The sequence below is a fragment of the Apteryx rowi genome, unplaced genomic scaffold (assembly GCF_003343035.1).
Source record: "Apteryx rowi isolate R43461 unplaced genomic scaffold, aptRow1 scaffold_613, whole genome shotgun sequence".
NCBI classification, from domain to species: Eukaryota; Metazoa; Chordata; class Aves; order Apterygiformes; family Apterygidae; genus Apteryx; species Apteryx rowi.
The window spans coordinates 451,755-466,367 of record NW_020450887.1 but is presented as its reverse complement, the minus strand read 5'-3'; the positions used below and the strand labels follow the sequence as shown (position 1 = coordinate 466,367).

General features: G+C 44.5%; 1 protein-coding gene across 1 annotated transcript in view; it reads left to right on the top strand.

The window, feature by feature from the left end:
• Positions 1-14,613, top strand: part of EEPD1 (endonuclease/exonuclease/phosphatase family domain containing 1) — a 72,601-nt gene continuing 57,988 nt past the window's right edge. Inside the window, exons 1-2 of the mRNA XM_026083742.1 lie at positions 1-21; positions 129-1,102. Coding sequence (XP_025939527.1) covers positions 249-1,102 — 854 coding nt within the window. The 5' untranslated portion in view covers positions 1-21; positions 129-248. The remainder of the gene's footprint in view (positions 22-128; positions 1,103-14,613) is intronic.

Here is a 14,613-nt window from a genome sequence, read left to right as displayed (position 1 = left end):
CTCGCCGCTGCCCGGCGCGGGGTGAGCAGGCGGCTGGGGAGCGCGGGGAGCCCCCGGAGGAGGAGGGCGGGGAGGAAGGGCGCCCCTGCGGGGTCTGACCGCGCTTGTCGTCTCCCCCCCCTCCGCAGGGTACCTGTGGCCGCCCTTGCTGACGCAGCCCCACAGCGCCCATGAGGCCTGGGCGCCAGGCCCCGAAGTCGCCCCTCGCCCAGTGCTGGCCCAGCACCTGCTCGCCACGGTGAAGTGAGATGGGGGGCAACCTCGGCTGCCACCGCTCCATCCCCCGGGACCCCGCGGACCTGTGCCACAGCCGCAAGTTCAGCGCGGCCTGCAACTTCAGCAACATCCTCGTCAACCAGGAGCGGCTCAACATCAATACGGCCACCGAGGAGGAGCTGATGACCCTCCCCGGCGTCACCCGGATGGTGGCCCAGAACATCGTGGAGTATCGGGAGTACATCGGTGGCTTCAAGAAGGTGGAGGACTTGGCGCTGGTGAGCGGGGTGGGGGCAGCCAAGCTGGAGCAGGTGAAGTTCGAGATCTGCGTGAGCAGCAAGGGCAGCTCCGTGCAGCACTCACCCAGCTCCCTGCGGAAGGACCCCACCTCCGAGCACCACCTCTCCGCCACCAAGATCAACATCAACACTGCCACTCCAGCCCAGCTCATGAGCATCCGCGGCATCACGGAGAAGATTGCCAACAGCATCGTAGACTACCGCAAAGAGCACGGGCCCTTCAAAAGTATTGAGGACCTGGTGAGGATGAACTGCATTAATTCCTCCTTTCTGGACAAAATCAGGCATCAGATTTTTGCAGAGCGGTCCCGGCCCCCTTCAACGAACACCAACGGCGGCCTCAACTTCATGGCCAAGCCTCATCCCAGCCCCACGTCTTTGAGTCTCCAGAGTGAGGACTTGGATTTTCCACCGGGGGGCCCAACCCAGATCATATCCACTCGCCCCTCTGTGGAGGTGTTTGGGGGGTTGAGAGATGGCCGACCTGTGCTGAGGATCGCTACCTGGAACCTGCAAAGCTGCTCCATTGAAAAAGCCAACAACCCGGGCGTGCGGGAAGTCGTGTGCATGACGCTGCTGGAGAACAGGTAAGAGACGATACTTGACCTGTAGGCCCAGCTTTGTGAGGGGTCTTAGCTGTTTGAATCGTGTTGATTTTTCTGTAGGATTTAGCACTGTAAAGTCCTGTTGTAACCTTAGTACCTCGTGCGTCTGAAGTCCTGGTTTTAATTCTCATAATTCCTTCCCAGGATTGTTTGATGTTACCCACATCTTGCAGTGGTACCTTGGCTGAGTCTTAACACTGGGGCTGTAATGACTGTCCTGAATAAAGCCATTATCATTCTTAAAAGGTAGTGGACCTCATGCAGAAGTACATATGTACTTATGCACATCTGTACTGGGAAGACTGAACTGTTACAGTCAGTCATATTGTGCCTATTAATGGTTAGCAATTATTGCTGCGGTCAGAGATTGATTCTCTGTCAAGGCAAGAGCCTCTTAAACAAATCACATACTACTTTCCTGCCAGAAGCTTGGACGGCATAGCGGGAGAAGGATTGCTCTGTGTATGCCGTGTTTCTTACAGTGTTTCCCTAAGCATCTTATTGCCGCTCTCAGAGGCAGGATCCTGAGCTACATTAACATTTCTCAGAGACAGTACGGCAGTTACTTATGTACTTATTGTCAAGCTGAGACCTTCCACCACCTTTTCTCTGGCAAGTTTTGTTTATCTGGTTATTTTCTTAACCTCAGTGTTAGGGCTGCAGTCCGCTCTTCCCTTTGCCTCTCCCCCTCGGGTGGAAAAATGCAAAGGGGAAAAAAAAGGGGGGGGGGGGAACAAACCCCAGGAAAAAAAAAAGGTGGAAAAAATGTGGGGGAAAAAAAGAAAGCCACAACAAACTTCAGATCATATTGAGAATGGTTTGTGCGGTTTAACAAGCGAGGAATGCCGCAGCTGGTCTCACGAGGGTGACACGAGCCCTCACCAAGAGTCACCAGGGTTTGCTAAACCGGAGGGGCTGCTCTCCGCAGGTGTGGAGCGGCCGCCTGGGAGACCTGGCTGGTCTCTGTGTCACCGCAGCTCCCCTCTGCGCCGGTGGCTGGGCGGCCCCAGGGGAAAGCTGTGCTTCTAAAGCCCAGCTGTGGGCAGGCAGCTAGCCCCTGATTTCGGTGAGTTTATGGGCACGAGCAAGATCTGTTTGTCTGGTCAGTGACTGGACTGACCTTTAGTAATAAAAGTGGGACGGTGCTTCTGCTATTAATGAGTGGAAAGCTGAGACCTATTTTTTGTAAGGTAATGGTGCAACAGAGCTGGGAATGTCTCTAAAGCACTTTGTTGCTAAACTTTCTACTTTATACAGAAACATAAGAGTGCAATAAGGATTTTGAAATAACTTTTGCCCTTTCCTATCCACTTGTTAATTCTGTCCCAGCTGATCTGGGTTTTTTGTTTGTTTGTTTATAGCATTGAGAAGCTAACTCTTCTCCCTGTCTTCTCTTCAAACTTCCAGCTGGAAATGAATATGAATAGGTGACTCTCAGACCTCTGAAAACGGGATATTTTAGGAAGAGGAAGTGCTGACGACCTGTTATCTTTGGTAGTGCTAAGGGTTCTGGCCTTTTGCAGTGCTGTAATATCACGCTGAATAATAGTGATTAGGAAGACAGTAGCAGTACCCCAGCATCCTGGTACCGTACTGGCGGTCAGTGAAAACTCTGTGCTGTTTTCCTCCTGTGTTGCTGTATGTTGTTCAGGAGACTGATGCTTCAACACAGGAAACATCTGCCACCTCACAGCTGTGACTGTGTTCGATAGCCACAATGCAGATGATAGCCCAGCTTGGAGTATTCAGATGCCACGCTCACTATTTCAGTCTACCATCTTTTGGTATTCCTTGACTGTCCCCCCCGTTATTTCAGATATCTTATGCTTCCCCCTTCACCATGGTTATTGTTCTTTCATTAAATAAAATCATGAACCAGTTGCGCTAGCTGGAGTGTATCTTAAGATGAAGTCTTGTGAAGCTGGGCATGGGGGAAGTCAGAGGCAGCTAGAATTGGTGAGGAAAGAAATACCTCTGAGTCCTATAAATCTCAGCATTATTAGACTCTGAAAGAGAAGTGACTTGATTTTAGGACTCAGTCTTGTAAAGTGTTAACTGCCTATGACTTTTGCATCTTCAGCATTTGGGGGGGGGGGAAGAAAACAGGCTACCTATTAAAAAGGATAGGTAGATAAGGCGATTTATAAAATAAGCCTTCATTAGCCCAGATTGGCCACTGTGTATGCAGAGCATGGCCCCAGCAGTTTATTTTTTTCTCTGTGTGGTACTTTATCTCTCTCCAACTTACCAAATAGGTACTCAGCTACACTGTGTAGTGTAAAAAGTCTCTTTGAAACGTTGAAGTTTTAGGTGAGCCTGATATAAATACTTTTTCCTGTTCCATTTTTGTTGCACAAATGTGTGCTGTCAATCACGGAGGGAGAGTACGGTGCAATTGCTTTCTGTGCTTGACCATATGTGTAGTAATGTGCGGAGATGGAAAGAAATGAGAGAGTAACTTGCATCAAAAGACAACCCTACAGAAGTTTCCTGGGAAAGTAAATGTGGGAACAGAGAGATCAACACAATGCAGGAAAAAAGGTATACATTGGGAAAAGTCTCACTCAGCACCTCGGGGAGCAGTGGAAAGAAATTTCCTCTTGCTTGTGCTGGTATTGCTGAAGTCAGTGGAGCTTTGCAGCTATAAAACAGACTTAGCTGAGGTCAGAATCTGGCTTTTTGTTTGCGTGTGAAATGAATGGGCTCCCTCTCTCCCTGCTCCAGTCATGTACCCTAGAAACTGATTAAAATGACTTGCAAACCAATGCTTGCCAAGGTAAATTAACTTCAGCTGATAATCAGTTAGGGAAATTCAGCTTTTGCTTCTTCAGTAAAGAATACACCACCACAGAGGTGCTTTCCAGCACTTAAGGCTAAGAAGAAAGTCAGTGAGGTACAAAAGGTGAATGTTTAAGGTGCTCTGCATGCTCAATGGATGGCCCAGGTTTGTTGCTTAAGTTTCCAAGCTATGAGCAAAGCTGTTGCCCAGTGGATTTGAAAGCTGTTTAGCCTCACCACTACCTAGCTTGTGAGAGTGCATGCCTCCTGTGGATGCCTGATAGCTAAGGTACTTTGTGCACAGCTGTGTCCACACAAAAAATCATGTACAACGGTCCCTTGTAGTCCTACGTTGTCTCAGGAGCTGGCGTACGCTGTTTTGTCACAGAACTGTTCTTGTTTCAGGGCTTGCCTCACATAGCTTTTTAAGCCCAGGAATAAAGCATGGCTAAATCAAGGTGACTGTATTTGAAAAAGGGTAAAGTGCAGTAAAGAATCTTAATCTGAGCAGGAGATCTCTTGTGCTGGGATTTTCATGCCACTGGAAAGGCAGCTTTTATCATGACCTGTCTGCATCAAATAGGGTTGAGACCACTTGGGCTTGTCCTTTCAGGCACCAACAGCAGCGAAAATCGCTGTTTGTTTCCGGGTGTGGCTGTAAGACAAAGGTCTTCCCTTCTTCAGGCCCTGGATAGCCTCTGCACTGAGAACAGTTGTACAGGAAGGCAAAGGGACAGTGCCTTCATTTGTAGAAAAAGCAAGAGAAGGTCAAACTTCACATTACTTAGAGTAATCTGCAGAAGGGAAGAAAAATCCTCCAAGCTCATTCCCAAAAGCGCTAAGGTTTCTTAAGAATAGCAGCAAAGGGAATGTACTCTGATTGCTCTAGCATCCCTTATACTAAATCAGTAAGTATGACTACTGCTGCTAAGCTCTTTTGAAATCCATCGCTGCAGTACAAAAATAATGAAATACAGCAAGGTCCTCACCCTCTTTCTTATATTACAAAGATCTATGTTTATCATGGTGTTTGGAGTGTAAGACTGAGATATTTTCATTCACAGGACAAGAGTAATTTTAGAAGAGATTAACATGGTGAACATGGAGGTGAACRTGACGCGTAATTGGATTAAAGATTCTAGTGTGGAGTGAATTTGCCCAAACCCGCGACGCTTCTGCAGATGTAGTTCAGCAAATCTGGGATTTGTTCAAAGCTTGTTAGAGCTGGCCTTGCTCTGAGAACGCAGATTGCCTCCTCCAGCTGCCCTCTCCCCTCTGTAACCTAAAGCAGTTTGCTTGTGGCTTGAAAGATTTAAAGTGACAGCTTGTGGTTTTGAGAGCTGACAGCACAGCGGATAAATCAGTTGGTGAGGGGGCAGTGCAACAGTTTCATGAAACAAAAAGCCACATGCTAGGTGTGAAGCAGGGGGAGGAAAAAATCAACAGTTTATTCTCACAAAAAAGGTAGCGTTAGGGTGGCATGATAAAAGGATTAGCAAGTTCAGAGCAAATGCAACAAACACTTTTGGGGGCGAGGTGGGGAGGAGGAGAAGCCCAAACAGAGACGTTTCCTCTGGCCAAGGGGGGCAGAGTTGCAGAGGTACAACCGAATTTTCTTGTGCCCCCGGTCACAGGGAAGGGAACTCTTCCCTCTTCATCCGCACCTGCCTAAAACCTGCCCCTCCTGGCCATGAACTGAGTTTCTGAGCATGTGATTGCCCTCTCAGTCTTTGCTATGTGTCAGGAGTGCGTGTTTATGATTGCATCAAGAAATGTGACATAGATACAGGCATGTGTAACGCTGACTGATGCACAGAATATGCTAAAGATGCATCCTCTAGTTTAATTGCTTACTTGAAAGTTTGCTAGTACCGAAGGGCAACAATTAGTTGCATGTGCTTCCCAGCACATTTTGAGGGGGAGGTTTTCCAACTGATTTCTTTTTTTTTATGCTTTGTAAAAAGAGATGATGCTTTGTAATGTTTTGACCAGTAACTTTGTGAAGACCTTTTCTTTTTCTTTTTTTTTCTCTTTTCTTTTAAATACATTTTGTAATTGAGTAAATCAAAGTTGAGACAGGGTCTGAAAGCCAAAGCTCACGCTGTCAAAAAGGAGCAGAAGTACCAAGGCTGCGGCTCAACTTCCACAGAGCAGCGGTGTGATTGCGGATGGAGAGGGGTCCTTCCAGATGTCAGGCAGCACTGCCTGATCTTTCACTCTGCTGCTTGCTTTAGTCAGCTTCTTGGAGAAGTTCTCTCTTTTAGATGCAAAAAGTATATATAACAAAGCCTTAACACCTGTTGCAAAATTTTTTGTAGCATAACAGAGACAAGTACCAATGTGAAGTTTCTGCTTAGTACCGATTTCTTTCTATTCTTGGCTTAGTTTCTCAGAGAATAAGGCCTCTGTGATTATTCTTTCAGAGCATGCCAGCCCCTCTTCCTCCCTCCAGCTTTGTAACTGCTTAGCTGTTTTCGCTTAGGTTTGCTAGAAGTATAGTGGTCTCTCAAAGATATTAAGTTCCTATGCTTTCCCCTAATTTCTGTGGCTCAGAGACCCAAATCAGTGTCCCTACTAAGGGAAAGATAGGTACAATTCAGCCCAAAACTGCATCCTGAGAGGCAACAGCTGGGCAGTCGGTCCCTGTATAACACTCGCTGTGCCACCGTGCTTGCTGCCTCTTGCCCAACAAACCAGCAGGGGAGTGCGGGAGGGACGGCAGATGCTGGGGGAGAAGGGGAAGGGAAGAGGAGAAATCCAGTGCTTTGCCTGACCAAGAACATGTGTTTGTGGAAGGGCTACAGCAGGTGGTGTAGCCGTGCTTGGGAGGGAGCTCTTCGTTGTGGAGGGCAGTCATGCCTCCTCCAGAGAGGTGTGCCCAGGTGAACAGTCACCCTAAGTGTGTCCTCTCATCATCGGAAAAAGACAGGCTCCCAAATCACCCTTTGGAGGAGCCTCCTTCTCTGCACAAGAAGATGAGGTCAGCTGTCTTGGTCAGGTGCCTCAATCGGGTGCTGAAGGCAGTACTTTCCCATCCTTTCCCTGCATGAACCAGGGTGGGGTGAGATCTCTTACCCTGGATGGAGAGATGGCGCAGTTATGCAAGGGGCAGTTTGCTCCTCGCGTTTCCTTTGGAAGGAGTGAGGTGTGGTGCCTCGCAAGTTTGGCTGTCGCTTTGTAGCCGTGTTTCCCAGCAGAACAATGCAAGGGGATTGCACGCCCCGCGACGGACCGCGCAGCTCTCTTCTCCCATTCCTCTCACTCCTGTCTAGTAGTAGTAACGATAGTTGTATGCTTTAGAGGCTCAGCACCAGGTTGTATTTGCTATTTCTGTTCTGTCGCTACAACTCGCAGTGACCCTGCAAAGCCCTGAGGTGTGTCTGTTTTATGTCTCCCTTCTTTAAATGTCTGTTTGGTTTTTCTCAAACTAATAGTGTGCTGGAGCATTGCCAAGAATAATTCTCTTGCAATAAAAGATCAGGAAAGAGGCCTGGCCCAAGTAACTTGACTGTGCTAATAAGTCTTAAACTGCAGAAGAACAAATACACCCTGCTCTACTTATGTAATATTTAGGAAATCCTGCCTCCTGCAACTTCAGGAAAAACTTGAGAGAAAAAAGGAATTTTAGATTATATTTTCTGTTTATGTACATTTTACGAAAAGATTTTTTTGAACAATATAAATGCAGATGCATGTAAAGCCATCATTACTGTGGGATTTTTTTCTTAATGTGTCTGGAGACAAAAAAGTTGGGGTGACTGAAGGACTGGCTTTTTTTTGTCCTCTGCCTATATGAGATCAAAAATTTTTTGCTTTCTGGGAGCCTGAAACTGCCTTCTGAATATTATCTGTCAGGGGAAAGCAACAAGATATTTGTGGGTGAGACCCTGTGTCACACTGTTGTCCAGTGAAATTTTACTGATTTATTCTAGTTGGGGTTTTGGCCCATTCTTTTTATACATCAAATCACATGAAGGCTCTAGAGCTGAGTGCTACAAAGCAGAAATGCGTCCCCGGGTGGTATGGCTTCCCTGCAGTACTGCTCCTGTCTTGGGTAGGAATCGCAGCCCCTTCAGAACTGGTTCCAGAAAGGTAGGTGATGCGAATTAATAATGTGCATTCCCCTTCCAGAACCCATGCATGCTTCGTATGGATGCGATACTGAGACCCTCTATATGACTATCACCTGCTGCTTCTGTAGGGAGTGGACAGCTTACTCCTGGTGCTTTGCAGCTCAAGTCTTTGCAGGGGGAGATTGAGAAGGAGTGGGTGGACTTAGAGCAAGATGGTGAAGGGCGTCTGCCACCCCCCAGTCCAGCCTTGTGGCAAGCACCATATCGGGGAAGGTCGTGTGGGCCATGCGGTCAGGAGGTCTTAGAGGTGGGTGCACTGAGCTCTAGAGCCATCTGATCCTGCTTGTTGTCTTCTGATCTTGGCCAATCTGGCAGGTTTCGTACAGGTCCCACAGCCTTCCTCACTGGGATGTGATACCAAAATACAGGCCGGGCCCTTGAAATCTCCCGAGTGACCTTTCTGGGGAGTTCCTCTCCTAAAGGGTGATCTGGGCTTCTTGTTTGTTTTAATGATCAACCATCTCAGTGTATCTTTTGAACATCTGAGAGGCGCTATTTAAGCAGCCATTTTAATCTGTGTATTAGCTTTAAAGGTGAGAATGTCGCTGGAGAAATGGTTTAGTTAACGGTCAATTTATCCATTATAAAATAACTTAGTTTTCTTTTTTTCTTAATCTTATACTGCCACTGCTACTTGTGCCATGAAACCTGACTAAAATGAGAGATCAGTGGGGAAATCATTTGTTCATATTTTTCCCATCATGTATACTCGGTACATCTGGCACTTAATGCCTGGATAGTTTCAGTCTGTACCTTGTGAACTCTTCTACAGGTTTATTTAATGTCACTGGATTCCCTTTGCAGGTATTCTGGTAAATTGGAGCTGCCAAATTACTTCTGCAGAGTTTGCTATATTCTGCACAGCAAATATAAAATGGATTGGCTAATTTATGCCAATAAATTGGCAAATCAGTAATCAGTGTTTTACTGCCTGCTTCTGGATCGTAAGCAAAGGCTGCAAAGCTGTAACCTCATCCTGCTAGACTTCTCAGAAAACTTATGCCACACAATTGTAGAAAACAGACTATGTATCTATACATAGGACTACGTCCTGTAAGAAGAATCTTTAATGCTCTGTGGTTCTTTTGCAGTTTTGGAGACAACAGTACAAGTACAGGAACAGCCGTTTTCTAGCTTTGGCTTAAAAGGGGTAATCAGAGCATCTAGTCTTAAAGGCAGAAGGTGCTGCTTTGTCCTTACCAGGAAAGAAGGGGGGGGAGGGAGAGAAAAACCCAGGACTATATACATGAGAACTAAATTCTGCAGTTTCTGAGAATGCGTGAGCGTAAACTCAGTCCTTCTTAGCTAGAGAAAAATACTGTCTGTGCAACCAAATACCAGTCTGGTCCGCTGGTAACACTGATCTCCAGTCATATTAAATAGGGATGTTTAAGAGAGAATCTATCTTTGCACATTGAGCTGCACCCTTCTAACTGTGTTGGAGTCTGGATTCCATGTTTTTCTTATATTTTCTTGCAAATGGCATTGTAACTAGGGCCCTGATCCTTCAGTCTTCAATTTTTTGGTGAAATCTCTGGGAGTCTTGCCTGAATAATGATTTCAAGATTAGGCCAGCTGAGTAGAGGAAAGCTAATAGGACAGAGATTATAGTGTGCGTATAGCTTATTTTTAAATTGTATTGTTCTTCATTGCGATGCAGGTGTAAGCTCACACATGGAGGCAAAATGTCCTTACTGAAATAATTACAACATCCTGCAGTAATTTCTCCACACTATTGTGTGGTGTGGTGATGGAGACAGGAACTGTGGCACATTATTAATAATAGCGGTAAAAACAGCAATGCGGTAGCTTTTTCGTTTCCAGATTTTTCTACCTCCGAGACTTGACTTTGTTTGAATAAGAGCTGGCAATCTCTGCTGATCTATTGGAAAATAACACTGTTATGAGTGAAGATGTTGGAGCACTCGGTTGCTTGGCTAGCATGAGGGTGACCTATAGCATAGCTCGTCTTACTCTGGTATTAAATGTGGGTGTGCTTTCCACTTTGCTTAAATCTTGTCCGTTCCTTCCTTTCCCTCATCTTGGGCTTTGGTGATTCACAGTGGGATCTGAAATACCATATACGGTGCTGAGGACGATTTGGGCAGTGTGTCAACAGCCCATGAATGGTAAAGGGAATACATAGCTGTGGTGAAAAAGATGTTTTCTGTTTAGAAACTGTTTCCTTTCACCCTTGGCATATGCAGCATATCCACTTTGTGTTCAAGTCATGTGTCATTTTTTCAAATGTTACAAGTATTTTAAATGGCCAGATCAAGGGCAAGGGAGATCAGCGCTGCTGACCTCATTTCCATGCTCGCATCTGGGAGGTTTTTAAAAGCAGGAGCCAAGGCTCAGCACTGCACTGTTATTTTTCAGTGCCTGCGGTAAAATTATTAAGAGCTAGTGATTAAAGTGATACTTGATATATACATTTACCCTGATTGTGCCCCATGCATGTGCAGATGTTCCAGAAGTCGAACTGTGTAAAAAAAAAAAAAAAAAAAAAAAAAGTTAATTCATATGGAAAAATACATTAGAGAATATATTGTCATATATGCTAACAATGGTTGGGAAGATTACAGTTACTAGACATGCTCCATCTGCACTGGAATAATTCCAGTAGCCAGTCTCCCATGACCTATATGTTGATTTTCTTATTTATTTTTTTCTTTTTTAATATAGAAGTTTTTGTGATTTTTCCCCCCATGCTGTATTTCCTAATGGACACTATTCTAGGGCTTGTCAGTTCTTTGAAGCAGGTGTCTGTACAGGATAACACAGGGCCTTTTAGAGACACCTGAGTTGGTCTGATATTCAGAATTATTCAGAAGAAAAGATGATTTCAGCGCTCCAGCCGAGCTAATTAACCTTATTTCCAAACATGACTAATTAGCCTGGGAGCATGGTGCTGAGACATCTGGGCTGCTTCCAGTGTCCCAGCCAGCTCGTACAGAGGGAGCCTACAGAGTTCCTCTCCCCGGTGCTGCCTTGCACAGTGTAGACGAGTCTTGGTTGCGAGGGAACTTCACTGCTGTGCAGGCGGTCTCTTCTGTCTCTGTCTAAGGCTGTGAGTCTGTTGTACGGGGAAAAAGTGCGGTAATGCCCTCCTGCTCTTATGGAGGGAAGACCCACAAGATAAAGCTATTGCTGGGAGCAGTTTTTGCCTTAGATTTATGAGGATAGAGATGATGAGGAGGATAAGAATTGGGAAATTTCCTTTTCTTCGTGCTTGCCTTTTTTTATATATATATATATATATATATATATATATATATAATATTATATATATATTATATTTTTTTTTATTCCTCCTTTTTAACATTTGCCTCAGGTAAATTTCTCTAGCTGCTGTACAAGTTTAGCTACAACAGCTGTCCAAACTGTTCACAGCTGAACTGGTTTTTAAGGGGTTAGTGAACAGCTAATTGATCAACAAGGATTTTGCTTTGAGGTGTTGCAGCAGGTTTCCTGCCCTAGATCCCTTGTGCTTACAATACCTTATTAGTCATGCAAAAATAACATGATCCTTCTTTGTTTAACAAGAGAAAAAATGTAAACCTCTCCTGGGCACAGTATAAATGGGTTTAAAGTTTTATTTTGGAGGCATCCTTTGACTCTTCTATGTTTATAGTTTAGTTTTTCCTCTTCTTCCTTGTTTTTCTATACCCCATATGCCTGTGGTTGCAGAATGCACGCATGCTCTCTCTTGCTCTTCGTTTGATGGTTCGTTCCAGCATTACTCACAGTAATTGCCGGTCAGTGACCTCTCTGAGGTTTGGATCATGTAAACCTCATTTTTGCTGAACTGGAAGTGGCATGCTGTTGTATACATAGTAGATGCTAACTTAGAACTTCTGTTCATTTTTTTTTTCTTTATGTATGTATTTTTTAAACCAAATACAATCAAGTTTATCTCTGTCATAGTGCCATTGAGTTTCAGGATGTTATGCCAGAAACGATTCTAACATGGTATTAAAAATTTAACCATAAAATACTCAAGTTTGGTGCTTTTCTCCATACAAGTTCCACAGGTTTGCTATCAAACCTACTGGCTGTGGTGTATAAAATGACTACCTTACTTCTCTTTTCTCCTTTTAAGCAGACAAGAATGTGGAAAAACACAAACTCCTGCAAGGAGGAGAGTCTTAGCTGGGAAAGACATACATCATTCGGTTTAAAACAGTTTGCATTTTAACCAGGGCAGCAATTTTCCAGTGGCGACACTGTCTTGAGCAGGGGTGGTGCTTCCATGGGGGGCAATGATGGGGTCCGTCTGCACAAGGTCACCTTGGTGAAGTCTTGAGCTGTTTTCTTCTTGTGGTGAGTCCGGACGGTGGTAAGGCAGAGACCAGCACCAAGCCGAGCACACAACACACGCACGAGGCAGTACACTGTGCTTGTCTGTTGAGATCCCCACCATGGGTAAAACATTAGCACTGCTATTGAATGCAAGCATGAAAGTAAGTGCTATCAAAGAACAGGAAAATGCTGCAATGGTACCTGACTAGCTTTTGTAACCTTTACACTGACCAGCCCAAGTTTACCTATGATTTCGGCAGTAATGGTAGTGCAGGTTTTGGCTATCTATCCATCTGTCTTCCTGCTATTGCTTTGTACAGCTCTTCCCTTATCTCTAGCTGTGTTTACATACCCATTTCATAATCAGTCCAAACGGAGCTACAAGCATTGCCAACTGTCCTCTGCGCTGGCCTCCCTAAAGAAAAACACGCTATTGAGCAATGAGCAGGATGGCATCATACCTTCATTTTCTGCAGGAGCACAGGCCAAGTGAGGTTTAAGCACAAGAACTGAAGGCCAGAGCTGTGTAGAAAGGCCTGAGACAGGAATCCAGCTGATGGAAATTTGGGGTTTAGACTAGAACTGTAACCTGGACAGGGGTGAATGGGTTGGTACTATTGACAGACAGCTCATCTTTATTTCCAGCATGTTTCAGAGGGATCTTGTGATAAAGATATCTGTTGGTTAGCAAAAACAATTTGTTGTTTTAGTTATTTCTGATTTCTTCTGTGCAAAGTAGCACCACAGAAAAGGAAATTGTGGTGTAAAGGCCAAAACAGTTCAGGGTTTGAACAGTCCTCAGTAAGCAGTTCCTGGATTTAATAGATATATAGGCAGTTCCCTCACAGAGCTGTTGGCAGTAAAAATTTTGGAAACACTGCAAAGGTTTTAATGCAGAAGCAATAGCCACCTCCAAGTGTGAGTGTTTCCTATTTCTTTTTTGAACCAAGAGCATTTGGATTTTACTGTGGTTTGATTCACTTCACTTTCTGTTGCAAGAAGCTCCCAGTTCCATTTTGGATTTTTTTTGCTTAAAGTAAAGCGGCTTTTTTAAGCAGCTGTGTGCAAGAATGATGGTGGATCTCTAAATTTTACATCTGTGCACCCAAACTCAGCAAAATGGAACTGAATGTAAGATGATGGGCTGTAATGTGTAGGTTACTGAGTACTGGTTATCTGTAAGTTGAAAGGAAATTGCATTACCAAAAATCACCTCTATCTTGGACCGGAACTTCAAAGCTTGATCTTTTAACACAAATGTGCCCCCCTTCCTCATCCTCTCTCCAGTCCTACTGAAGCAGTCTTTTCACTGGCTTCACTTGGCTTTCAAGCAAACTGCCCTAGTTATTGGCCTTGCTGCACCTTTAGCATTTCCAATTATTGCAAGTGTGTTCCCATCGAGCCTTGGGTTTCAAGCCATTAGGGTTGAATTGTATCATTTCCCACCTTCCTACCAGGTCAAGGGCTTCAGTTTCCTTTGATCATCCATGATCCTCTCTCCAAAAATCATCCTGACATTGTCTTCTGCTTCCAAGATGTGCTGCAGCATTTCTTTCTCCTCTGCTGAAGCCTTTGCCAGGCACTTTGAAAATCAGTCCTTTTTAAGATATCTCATGTTTCAGGCAAAACCGACTTGAAGAATACAGCTTTGCCTTTTAGTTCAGAGGGTGTTTCAAGTTGTTGCAAATAGAGGAGGCTCCTGTGCCACTGCTTTAGGAAAACTTAAAGGAAAAATGTCCTTATGTTTTTGATTTGTTCCTCAAATGTCCTTAAAGCTTCACAGAAAAATACAGTGTTAACTTCCTGATGTGTTGGACTTCAAATTTTTTTAATTTTCAAGAGTGGTTGTTTAAAAAGCATTTGTATGTACATTAGGAGTTTAGCAGCACTCAGCATTTTCTGCTATCTTCAGTTGGGCCTCTCTAGTTATATTGTACTGATGCATGCTGGAGTGACAGTTTACAGTTCCTGTTCCATATACATCTTATTTTCCTAAAGATAATATCTTGAGACGTTAACATTATGAGAAAAAACTGTTGAATTTGTATCAAGAAAATTGTTTTGTCTAGCAGTTCTTCAACATAGAATACTATTAAGAATGTCTCTTAAAAATAGAAAGTACTGAAGGAATATCAACTTTGTCATGGTGGTATCTTCTGCCTTTAGTATGCAGGATAAACCCTGTTATTTGTAGGAGAACACCTGAGTTGTCCATGCAAAACTTTGTGCCCCAGTTTTAAAAACACTGAATGGTACATTTTTAGGGACTGTTTGCCATCT